At 38.3% G+C, this 11,842-nt stretch overlaps 1 protein-coding gene across 1 annotated transcript; it reads left to right on the forward strand.

The window, feature by feature from the left end:
• The first annotated feature begins 1,523 nt into the window (after positions 1-1,523).
• LOC306843348 (uncharacterized protein) lies at positions 1,524-10,398 on the forward strand. The gene is made up of 2 exons (XM_079374779.1): positions 1,524-1,793; positions 5,549-10,398. Exons 1-2 carry the CDS (start codon positions 1,760-1,762, stop codon positions 6,988-6,990), a joined length of 1,476 nt encoding a protein of 491 aa, XP_079230905.1. The 5' UTR covers positions 1,524-1,759; the 3' UTR covers positions 6,991-10,398.
• The last annotated feature ends 1,444 nt before the right edge of the window (positions 10,399-11,842 follow it).

Here is an 11,842-nt window from a genome sequence, read left to right on the forward strand (position 1 = left end):
AGAGACTCTCTCTGCACTATTCTACAAAACCGAAATTATGGATCTGATCAACTGGTCTCTTAACGCAATTGACACCATCTTCTCGACTAGAAGTTTGGGATCGGGAGAACCCAAGTGTCCTGCTGGGACTTTCGCAGCTGGCTACACGATGGACGCATGGGAGAGGTGACGGGTCGTGTGTCTGGTGGCTCTTTCCGTGGAGGACATTGAAGGCATCTACCTATTCGGAACCATGATAACTGGGTTTCTGCTGATTGGATTAGGCTTTGCCCTGTTATCGGAGAATTCAGGAGATGGGAACAGCTGTCCAAAACCTCACAAGGCTGCCCGTCATGATTGAAGCAGTGGGCAGAGCGGTCGGCTCTGAGACAGAGACTATTAACAGCAATATGGATTCGATCACGGCTAAGCTCTCGGCTTTGGAAAGGAAAATTGATGGACAAGGAGACCAGAATGGACAATGAGAATAGCTGTGAAATTTGAAGGCAGCTGTTCGCCCAAAGACCAAATAATCTTATCTCTTTTCGGCTTCCCAAAACAACAGAACAGCTTGGCAAGGTTGCTCTGGAATCTAACTCCCCGGATGAATGCTGCAGGGAGATGCTCTTTCTTCCCTCCCCCCTCAACAGACACCTTGTGATTGTCGAGCGTTTGGGTTCCGGCCAAGGTCGTTTCCATGGCAATTGCTATGTCGCACCAAAAATCTGCGGACTGAGACAACTTGTTTGGAATGCCAGCGCGGCGGATCTCTTGGCACACGAACTTACACATACACACACTCATACGCTCATACATACAGATATTCATTCACCTCCCATTACCCCCATCCAACTCCTTTGCCGCTTCTTCCCGTCAGTCTGATAAACGGGTCTGTGTTGGCGCTGTAATGGCTGCAGACCGGATGGCTGTTCGTCTGAACTGGATTACTCTCACCCTACTGCAAGTTGTGTGTTCCTGTATTGATTGTGCTCTATGCTTTGGTTTTTGTCTGTTCTCACACTGTACTGCCGTTTAGGAGCATAGTGTGAGGATTTTTTTTTTCTCCTTTCTTTCCTCATGTTGTGCTGTATTCTTCTTCTCTATTGCATTTCGTTGCCTTGTACCTACATGTGCAATGACAATAAATTGAATCCAATCCAATCCAATCCAATTTATTGTATTTTCTATGTAATTTTAATCCCAAATAGGACAATATAGAATAACAATCACTTTTCTAAAGGCCAGTTAATAACAGGCAGGTTAATGTTTAATAAAATCATTGGAACACTTTAAAATAATCTGAATGGAAAATACAGATCTTCAAATTAAGTTTATTCAGAGGGTGAATTCAGGCTAATTCAGGACATTGGTTCTCTATTTATTTTTGCAGAATAAGCACAGAGAAAAAGGTAACTTATTAAAACACTTAATCTAGTTAAAATCAGTAACTCTTTCAGTACATTTGGGCAAGTCCTGGAGCGCTTTGTAGCCTCCTGTACATTTCCTCTCTTTTTTTCTTTTTTTTTAAAATATTTGACTGAGTCAGACCTGTGTTGCTCAACCCAGCTCAATCAACACGAGCACATCATAGCAGACAAACTGGAGCAACATTTCTCAACTGCGCCCACTTCAAGACCGTTAAATATATAAAAGGACATAGCAGGGCAAAAGAAGAAGCAAATGCAAACTTCTGACGGCAGATGAGACTGTTTGTAAACTCGCGCAGGATATTGTAGTGAAATGCTTCATGGATTTTAAGCATTGTGTTTTTTTTTGATGCATGCTTCTCAGTTCTGCCGGAATGTTTTCGAGAGGTAGGTAGCTGCTGTAAATGTTTCTTTGTTATCTTTTGTCTGACATTTCCTTTTTAGCCTAACTGTCCTGATCTAGATAGCCTATAAAGTTGCACTTTGCCTAAATAGCTTACTTTCAGTTTCATTCTTTTTTTTAGTTTATTTGCTTATTGTTTTAAAACCAATTCTTGCACTAATAATCAATTACAGAATTCAAATTAATATATATATATATATATATATATATATATATATATATATATATATATGCTTGCTATATGGCGGCAGTAACTTTATAAATATCTCTTATAAACCCTCTGAGAACAGGAAGCACATACCGTTAAGTGTGTGCCTTCTTGCAGAACTTACGCTACAGCAGGCTATATTCTTTTTTATTGTTATGTCATTTTTTAAGGATTTAATTTAGGGTTGAGTTTGGTTGAACTGGGCGAAAGTTGCTATCGTTTTCTTTCTCTTGACGTGTTTTTTTTTTTTTTTTTTTCTAGCGGTGAGAAACCCTTAAATGACATTTTGGGTGAACTGGTTATAGGCTATAGTCTATAAATTCAAGCTCTTGACGAGCTCTTTCTACTGCCAAAAGGACACAAGTGAATTCTTAATAATTTTGGACGTATTCATTAGAAACCAAAATACTTAACACTGAACATAAGCCAGTTCGCAAGTACAGGGAACTGAGAAATGTATTGTGTCTAAAGCCTGTGGATAGCAATTGAGTCAAAATGGCTGACACCATGAGAAGAAAACGGTTTTTACTGCTGAAGATGTACTATTAATCTTATTTTGTGACAAAGAGCTGGATGATGAGGGAGAAAAGGACATATCCAGAATTCATGGTCAGTGAGGTGTAGCTAGCTAGTGGGTTTGCCAATACCTTACATTCTAATGGTATGTCCCTAATGAAAAATAAATATACTAAAATGTATTTTTCATGCTATTTATATGTTTATGTACTTAATGAAAATACCCTGAAAATGTACTTTTAGTATACTAAACTGGTATACTTAAAATTGGAACAATTTTAAATTTTGCTTAATGCACTTTAATTGTGCTGAAGTCCAAATAAAAATATACTGAAATATACACACTTTAAATATATTGCATTTAAAGACCGATATTATTGAAAGATCATACAATCCTCATTAATAGTGACATTAAAACATTTTAGGCATAATATTGAGAAATGTGCATAATGCACAAGCAGTAGTCCAAATAAAGTTTAATTATAATTTTTATATCAGTAAGTCTTGAGCAATATGTCAGTAAGGATATTAACAGAGCTGAACTATACTTAGTATGAAATAAATGTATTTTGAATTTGAATTACTTCTATTTTACTAGGCGTTATCAGTACTCAGTTACTGCTTACCCACAAGAGAGATACTGTAGAGAAGGGACAGAAGGCCGATTCGGATGGTAATTGTTTCTCATATGGATGTCTGTAAAAAATTAATTTACATATCACCTCAGTAATAAAACATATATGTTTGAACATATAAATAATTCAATTTGTTATTTGATTATTTATATATGTTTAAAAATAGGAAAATTGACGCGCTATAGTTGTGTGTGTGTGTGTGTGTATATGTATATATATATATATATATATATATGTGTGTGTGCGTGCGCGTGTATATATATATATATATATATATGTGTGTGTGTGTGTGTGTGTGTGCGCGTGTGTGTGTGTATATATATATATATATATATATATATATATATATATATATATATATATATACTGCAGCTGCCATAATAAAGACCCATTTCGAATGTTGATGTGCTCTTTCTTCTCTTTCTGCTCCAAGTTGCTGTGGTGGAGCAGTAATTAAGTATTGTTCTTTTAAATACTTTCCAGCATTTCAGAACTAAATATACATGCAAATTACACCGAAGTACAATGTTACCTTACAAGGTGTTCTGGAGTGCTCAAAAAGACTGAATTTTGAATCTATGTCTTCTTGTAAACTCAGAGATGTGGATTCGGACAGAAATTAAATTGCCACACGATCATTGGTGTTTGTCAAAAAAAACAGTAGGTAATTCGGCCGGCGATTTTTACAAAAAATTATAGATAAAAATGTATAATAGAAAGCGCAAAGGCAGTGATGAAATGCCATAATAAAAAAAAGAAAGCTAATGCAGAGGTTTAAATGTAAAAACTGTAACTTGAATGCAAATGTAAGTCGCTTTGGATAAAAGCGTCTGCTAAATGCATAAATGTAAATACAGTCAGTCATCAACTAAAGTGGGCCGGTTTAAAGCATGAAACTCCAGGGTTGAAAATGAGTCCCTATTAACCCTTTATTCCAACATAGTGTGTCCAAAATCGCGTACTGTCCAAGTACAATCCCTGCCGGCCCGAGACTCAAACCCGCAACCTTTGGATTACGAGTCCGACTCTCTAACCATTAGACCACTTGTTCCCCAAATCCTCTATAGTAAAGTGTTCATCGAGTACACACGGAAGTTGTAGGTCATCCAGGTACTTTTCACCTACTGTACTTTGAATATTATGAACTCGGATATACTACTTGCCTTGCACACTGTTTTTCGCAAACTATATATAGGCTAGTAGGGAAGTATGCGATTACGGATGCAGCTTTAAGGTCATTGCAGTCCAAAATTTTTTAATGCGCTTTTTCCGAGGTGTTTCTTTCGTATTCCCCATCCTTTCCTATCCAAATGCAGGCTACGGATGTGAAAATGCAGAAAATCAAACCTGATCCTATTTTTTTTTTGATGGATGGAAGTTTCGGAGGCAGTGTGCAAACGTGATTAACACAATGTGAGGTAGCATTTCTTTTTTAACGTGTGAAAATTTTGGACTCAGTATGAAGTGACCTTTATTCTCGCAATTCATTCTTAGGCAAAGCATGCTTGGAACTAAAAAATGGACTGCTCAGTTTTAGTCAATTAAATAAAATTTATTCATACAGTTCCAACACAAATGGATTGAAGGGTTAGTTCACCCCAAAATTAAAATTATGTTAATTACTCACCCTCATGTCGTTCCAAACCCGTAAGACCTTCGTTCATCTTTGGAACACAAATTAAGGTATTTTTGATGAAATCGGAGAGCTATCTGACCCTCCATGGACAGCAACACTACTGAAATGTTCCCAGGTCCAGAAAAGTTACCCTTCTTCTCCCCCGAGTTATGTCGTCATTTTAGAGAGAATCACAATGCATACGCACGCTTTTGCCTAAGCGTAAACAACACTTATTATGCAGCTTTCGTTCATGCGCACACTTTCCCCCTGAACGTAAACAACGCTGATTACATCAAATACGTTCTTGGGTACTCTCCTAAATGGCGGAAGACATAACTCGGGGGAGGATAATGGTTGAGTATATTGTTATTTTTCTTTTCTTTGTGCAAAAAAAGTATTCTCATAGCATCGCAAAACTGAAGTTGAGCCACTGATTTCACATGGACTGTTTTTCCGGTGTATTTACTACGTTTCTGGACCTGGGAACATTTCAGTAGCGTTGCTGTCCATGGAGGGTCAGATAGCTCTCCGATTTCATCAAAATATCTTAATTTGTGTTCCAAAGATGAACGAAGGTCTTACGGGTTTGGAACGACACGAGGGTGAGTAAATAATGACAGAATTTGCATTTTGGGGTGAACTAACCCTTTAAGTAAGCATTCACACGTGTAAGTGGATTGAAAGTAATGATATTAAATTCAAATGTTCAATTTTGTTGCTTTAATAGAAACAACCTTACAATTTGTGTTTTTCTTTCTTTAGGGAAATGCGATGTGAAATATGAACGACTAAAGAGTGAATCAGAAGCAAAGCCTTCTAAGAAGACGACCCGTGCATTGAAGATCTTTTTTATTTTTTGCTTATTATTTGCGGTTTTACTTATTTTCTTAATTTATTTACAAGATTACTTTAAAACACATTATAAAGGCAAACCTGAATACTCTGGCCCGCCAACTCATCCTTCCTTCCCTCATTTACCAACCCTCCAAACACCACACATCTCCACATCCACCAGTCCTCCGTCTGCAAAGGCATGTGGTGTTCAAGTGAAGGACGGGCCTGTGATTAAAGTTGGCCACCTTAACACATACGTGATCGGCTCTTACATGGACCATCGTTTTGATGAGAAACAAATAAAGACGATTGCCATTGTTCTTCGAAGTGAGCAGGCGACGTTCAGCTGTGTGATGTGCTGCAACGGGACAACTGTGACGTTATCAGCTCAATACTCAATTCATGAAGACCACTTTAACTTTGAATACGGCACTGCTACCATCACGTGTCCAATCAAAAGCACATGTTTGACACCGACGCATGTTGCAATCACAGCCAGTGGAGTCTCAGAGAGTATAACATCCTTCCAACCTGTTAGAAACAGAGATGTTCCAACAACCTTCCCGTATGAGTTCACAATCTGCATCTCTGTCATGTATGACTACAAGAGTGTGCTGAATCTAGTCCAGTCCATAGAGATGTTCAGACTGCTTGGTGCTCAAAGGGTGGTGATATATAAAACCAACTGTGATTCAGACACACAGAAGGTTCTGGACTATTATGAGAGAACTGGTTTCGTGGAGATCATTCCGTGGACGATTAAAAATCACATTAAAGTGTCTCGTGGCTGGAATATAAATAAGTCGCCAGGTCAGCTGCAGTACTTTGGGCAAATCCCTGCGCTTAACGACTGTGTTTATCGTTACATGTACCAAAGTCGCTATGTGGCGCTACAAGACATGGATGAACTCATTCTGCCTCTCAAAGTGAAAACCTGGACGGAGATGTTGCCTGAGCTTGAGCGCATGTACGGTTCTGATGTGGGCTTTGAGTTTGAGAATAACCAGTTCCCGTTCACAGCAAAGGCTCACGCAGATTATGAGCAAAACAAATGGAAAAACTTACAGGGAGTGAATATTTTAAATTATATCGACCGAGAACCCAACCGCCCTAATACTTTCAACAATTACAAGATTATAGTAAATCCTCAGCTGGTGTTGAGGGCTACAGTCCATGGCTTGCTGGCCAGTGTGAACAGAATGCCCACTCTCCGGGTGAATAATGACATCGCTCGCATGTACCACTTTAAAAACTATACATACTCACCCGACACAAACCTTGTAAGAGATGATCATCTCTGGGACTATGCCAGTGATCTTATACCGGCCGTTTCTAAAGTGCTACAGGCCTGTGGACTCATTGAGGCTTAGATTTAAAGATTCATAGCGTTTGCTCAAATGATTGTAATGAAGGACTGTCTGTCACTGGTCTCAGGGCTTTAGGGTTTATAATAATACATTAAAGTAATATGATAACAAATGCACACCAGTTTGCAAAGTCAAGCAGCATAACAAGCTGTTTTCCACAGCAAATATAACTGTAAGCAGACACTGGAATACTGGAAGCCGTGCACTTTACGTTTATAAATGATGGTTCCCACTTTTGTAATAATAGATGGAAGTGGGTGGAGATAAAGAGCCCTGCTTTCAGCATGTTTGGCTTGTTCGACTCTCTGATTGGTGGAATTTGCTGTACAGCATTGTGGGTAATGTAGTTTTCCACCACTGATTCTTCTGTAAAATGAGTATTTTAAAAATAAGTTGAAATAATGCAGACTGATGGTTTCAAAAGAAGCAAATACCATCAATTAACAACCTTGTATGTCTATAAATGATTATAAGTCATCATTAAAAAAGTTTTTCATTCCAAAATTAGGAAAAATTCAATAACTCAGTATGAAATATACATATAGAGGTTAAGCACAGATTGTTTGATATCTATTTTTTTCGTTTTTCTGCATTTCTTCATGACATTGAATGTGTATAACATTCATATACACTGTGTGGTTTGTATAACGCCGGGAAGACCAACAAACCACCTTTGGCTGCTTTAAGAGGTTTATTTATTTATTTATTTAAGATGTTTTATAAGAGTGGGCACTCCCTCACTCTCTGAGCCTGCTTCTGCCTTATCTTCTATGGAAGTAGGGGAGAGTGGGGTAAGTTGACCCACCCACGTTATCTTGGCAACTGTACACTTTTACTGTCATGTGACCATGTAATTTGGAACCACCCATCATTTCTGCCAGACTGTGAAAAGGAGAAACACATGGGGGGAATGAAAGGCACCCAATTACTTTAAAAACTGTTTTTGGCTTGTCAAAGTAATTTTTTCATAACAGATGTAATGGTTGTTAAATCAAAGCAAATTTATCCAGGTCTAAAATAGTCATGATACATATAGGTGATTTAGCAACATATAAAACCATGCAAATTGTTTAGCTAAATATTAGCCTGAAATCTTATTTTTTCCAAAATAGCATCTATGGGGCAAAATAAGCCACATGTTGTGGGGTAAATTGAGCCAGAACTATAACTTACCCCACCATAAGGCACTGTAGTTAAATTAAATCTCTGAATTATAAACTGGTATTTAAAAGTGATATTTAGTGAGTTAGTTTATCATGTATACATGTTAGTTGTAGTTTATTTGATAGGGACAGTGTACAAGTGCGCCAAATCCTTCTCTGATTAGAACCAGACAATGCTTTTCATCAAATTATAATCAGATGTATATTTCCACCTGTAGTTGCTAATAGCCAATAAACTCTCTGCAAAAATGCAAATAAAATGCAAACAATTAAATATTGAAATGTAAACTTCATTTGGTTGGTTTTATGTTGTTAAAGTTAAATTAATGAAAAGATATGTTATATAAAAGGAAATTATTAAATTAGTTTTTAAATTATTATTTTATTTCGCAGATGGTCATTTTACATCCAGATGTTGCATCTTAACTATTGGCTCTACTCGGGTCAAATTACCCCAACCTTACCCCCTTTCTCCCACCATAAGTGTACTGTGGTATTTGTAGATAAAGCACAATACTTACTATGAGTTTACCTCAGTAACCATATATATATTTTTTTCCTGTCTTGCAGTAACATCAGATCACATACTCCAGCAGCTCTTTTAAGAAGCAATCTCTTTTAAAGTTTGTCTCTCTCTCAGCTTTTCCTTTCTTATTTTCCCAAACTGTAATCCGTAATTCATTTACACATAGTAGCCTCTCTTTCTGTGGTTCATCATGGCATATTTTGAAAACTCAGAATCAAATTTTGACCTATTCTGTCAGAAAACTGCTAGAATTAACAGGGAACTTGAACTCGAAGCTCCCAATGCTGGTCTTGAAGAAGCTGCCAAAGAGGCTGAACAAGTCCTTCAAAGGTTTAACCCTTCAGAGGTTTTGTTGAACACATTATATTGTATATGTGTATATATTTATCTTTGTTTCAGCTGAAAGGGAAGACCAAAGGAAGGCCTGTCATGGGATTTTAATTCAGCCATACTGTGCGTTAGGGCTGGGTATCAAGTTCGGTACTTTTTAGGCACCAAAATTCGATACCTAAGGTGTTAATCTTGTCAACGTCAGTGAGCCAATATGCCTACAGCACTAGGTGTGTTCAACTTGAAGCGACGTGCTGCAGATCAATCAGTGTTTGACATCTGCGAGAGCGATTTGAAAGCGTACGGAGCAGTCTGCTCTCTATAGCTAGTCGAACACACCAACACCGGTTAAACTCAGAGATGTGGGTCACACGTGAGGCTTTAGTGTGAAAGCATCCCAACTATGACGTTCTGTCCGGCTCTTTAATATGACGTTGTAACATGCACTCGTCTCACTGAAGGTCTCACTGACATTTGTTTTGCTATTCAATCCAGTCAATTTAAGACACAGACGAGGTGTAGACGTGATGTAGATGTCACGCAGACATCATGTAAATCACGCGTGGCAGTGAAGTGTCCAGCCATACGTCACGTGTGATTCACGTGTAGCAGTGAATTTATTTTTCCTTTCTTTTTTTTGCTAACACGTATCATAACACGCTACTCACAAGGCCCAGTGCAGTGTGTGAACGAATGCTCAATTTACTTGACCTTCATTCACTCTTCTCATTAGACATGACATCTGCATCTGCCTTTTTTTTGGTGCAGTTTTTAGTGCGTCTGTCTTTTTCCCGGCTAACTTATACAATATGCATTATGTGCACATAAAATATAAATATAATAATTTAGACATATTTTTTAGACAATTTTGTCATCACACTCTTTGTAAAAGTAAAAAGATAAAGTATAAAAAGTCTCTAACATATAAATAACAAATGTCTCCGAAAGGAATCCTTTAGTGAAGTTTGTGTTGCTTATTGGTATAATCATGTCATTTAGTTTTATGAAAACATTTTTTATTTTTTTTTTACATTTGGGGGTTATTGTGTTTTTATCTTTTACATTTTTAATGTAGCCTACAGCACATCACTGATCTGTCTGTTAGATCTGAGACTGTTGCTGTAAAATAATAATAAAATAATAGTAAAATCCATTTGTAATGGAACGTCTCCACAGGAGACAAATGAACTAACGTGAACAGGAACAGAATCAAAAAAGGGCAAACAGGCAACTAAACAGACACAAACACGTAACAACATTATGCCTGATTAACGTTCAGTTTTTCAAGCTCCTCTGTTCTTTACTTTATTTTACGTTTAAAAGATAATATTAAGATTTTTGAAGAATAAAAGAACAGCACTTATTTTATTACTCATTTATTTTTTCCTTTCTTTTTTGAAAAAAAAAAACAAAAACTTTTATTCAGCAATAATGTTAAAATGAAAAGATATTTCTATATTTTGAATAATAATCTGCCAGCATTCAGTCAATCAATCCTATAAAAATATCTCAGATTATATTAAAATATTAATATTTTAAAATATTAATACAAAATATTAAGCAGCACAATTGTTTCTGAAGTTGACAATACATTGAAGGATCAGGTGACACAGAAGACTGGATTAATGATGATGAAAAGTCAGCAATTCGGTATATTTATAAAACCAATAAATCATGAACAGTCTCTCCAAACGAGCTGTTTCATATTCTCCCTCTGTTAGGACATACATAGGAGTCATAATCTCCCCTCACCTGAGCTTTAAAAAACTGGTAACATCCCCTAAATGTTTAGGAATCAATACCAACGCTTCATGCATAAATGTCAGCTCCAGACAAAGTAAGTATCACGCGTTTGTTTTCCAAAGTGCCTTTTTGAAAGAGCTTCTGTCATGTCCTGCTGGTGTGCCCTTATTGGCCACCAGATGTCACTGTGTGTTTGTTTGAGCACATGGCTTGTTGTTTGTGGTTTGTGCCATGTGCTCTCCTGTCTATTGTCTGACCCCGCCCTCCTTGTTATCTCATTATTGTTTCAGTGACTTCACCTGTGTCCTCCTCGTTTGTCTCCCTATTTATTCTCCTGGTGTCTGCAGTCCTGTGCTGTTTCGTTATTTCATGTTTAATGTGAGATGTTTGACGTTGTGTGTGTGTTTGCAGTCTCGGCCTGCCTGCCTGTTTTTCCCCCTCGGGGTGGTTTTTGTTCAGTTTTTATTTCATTTTATTATTAAAGAACTCACCATTCTCCTGCACTTGAGTCCTCGCCTCTTGTCTCTTCCAAAATCCGTGACAGAATGAAACAGCCAAATGAGGACTCAGCGGAGAATGGGCTCACACCATCCACCAGCCTCTAACGTCAGCAGCCCCCTCTACCAACGCATCCTCCAGTTCCAGGCCCTGAGCTCCCTCCGTCAGCAGGGCACTGACATGAGGAAGTTTGCCCTGTGGTTCGGTGGTGCAGCAGAGGGTTTGGGGTACAATGATGCAGCCCTCAAGGACCTCTTCAATAGTGCCCTTGAGGAGCCCCTCAACAGGTGGAGGATGAGGGGGCTGGACCACCTGACGTTTGGTGAATTTGTTGAATGCCTGGCACGTTCCCCAGATAGGGTGGCTGGGGTGCCTCAGGCAGTGCCTGCCGAAGCTGCAGCACACCCTGTGAGGGCTGACAAAGCTGCGAGCCAAGGGGTGTCAGAGACCTCATCTGCCGCACCCAGTAATTTGCGTGCATTTCCAGAGCGTCTCAGGCTGATGCACAGCATGCAGGATCCCCCGCTGATGTCGGTGCGAGCAGCGTGGTCTGCTCGTGGTCTTTCCAAGGCGGTGCCCGCTCTCAAGGCTTCCG

The sequence above is a fragment of the Barbus barbus genome (assembly GCF_936440315.1).
Source record: "Barbus barbus genome assembly, chromosome: 23".
Taxonomy (NCBI): Eukaryota; Metazoa; Chordata; class Actinopteri; order Cypriniformes; family Cyprinidae; genus Barbus; species Barbus barbus.

What these genes read in the sequence shown, in the direction of transcription:
- LOC306843348 (XM_079374779.1), top strand. Translation starts at nt 1,760, where the DNA reads ATGCTTCTCAGTTCTGCCGGAATGTTTTCGAGAG. An exon ending in TGCCGGAATGTTTTCGAGAG is followed by an intron (nt 1,794 to 5,548) that starts GTAGGTAGCTGC and finishes TTCTTTCTTTAG; the next exon opens with GGAAATGCGATGTGAAATAT.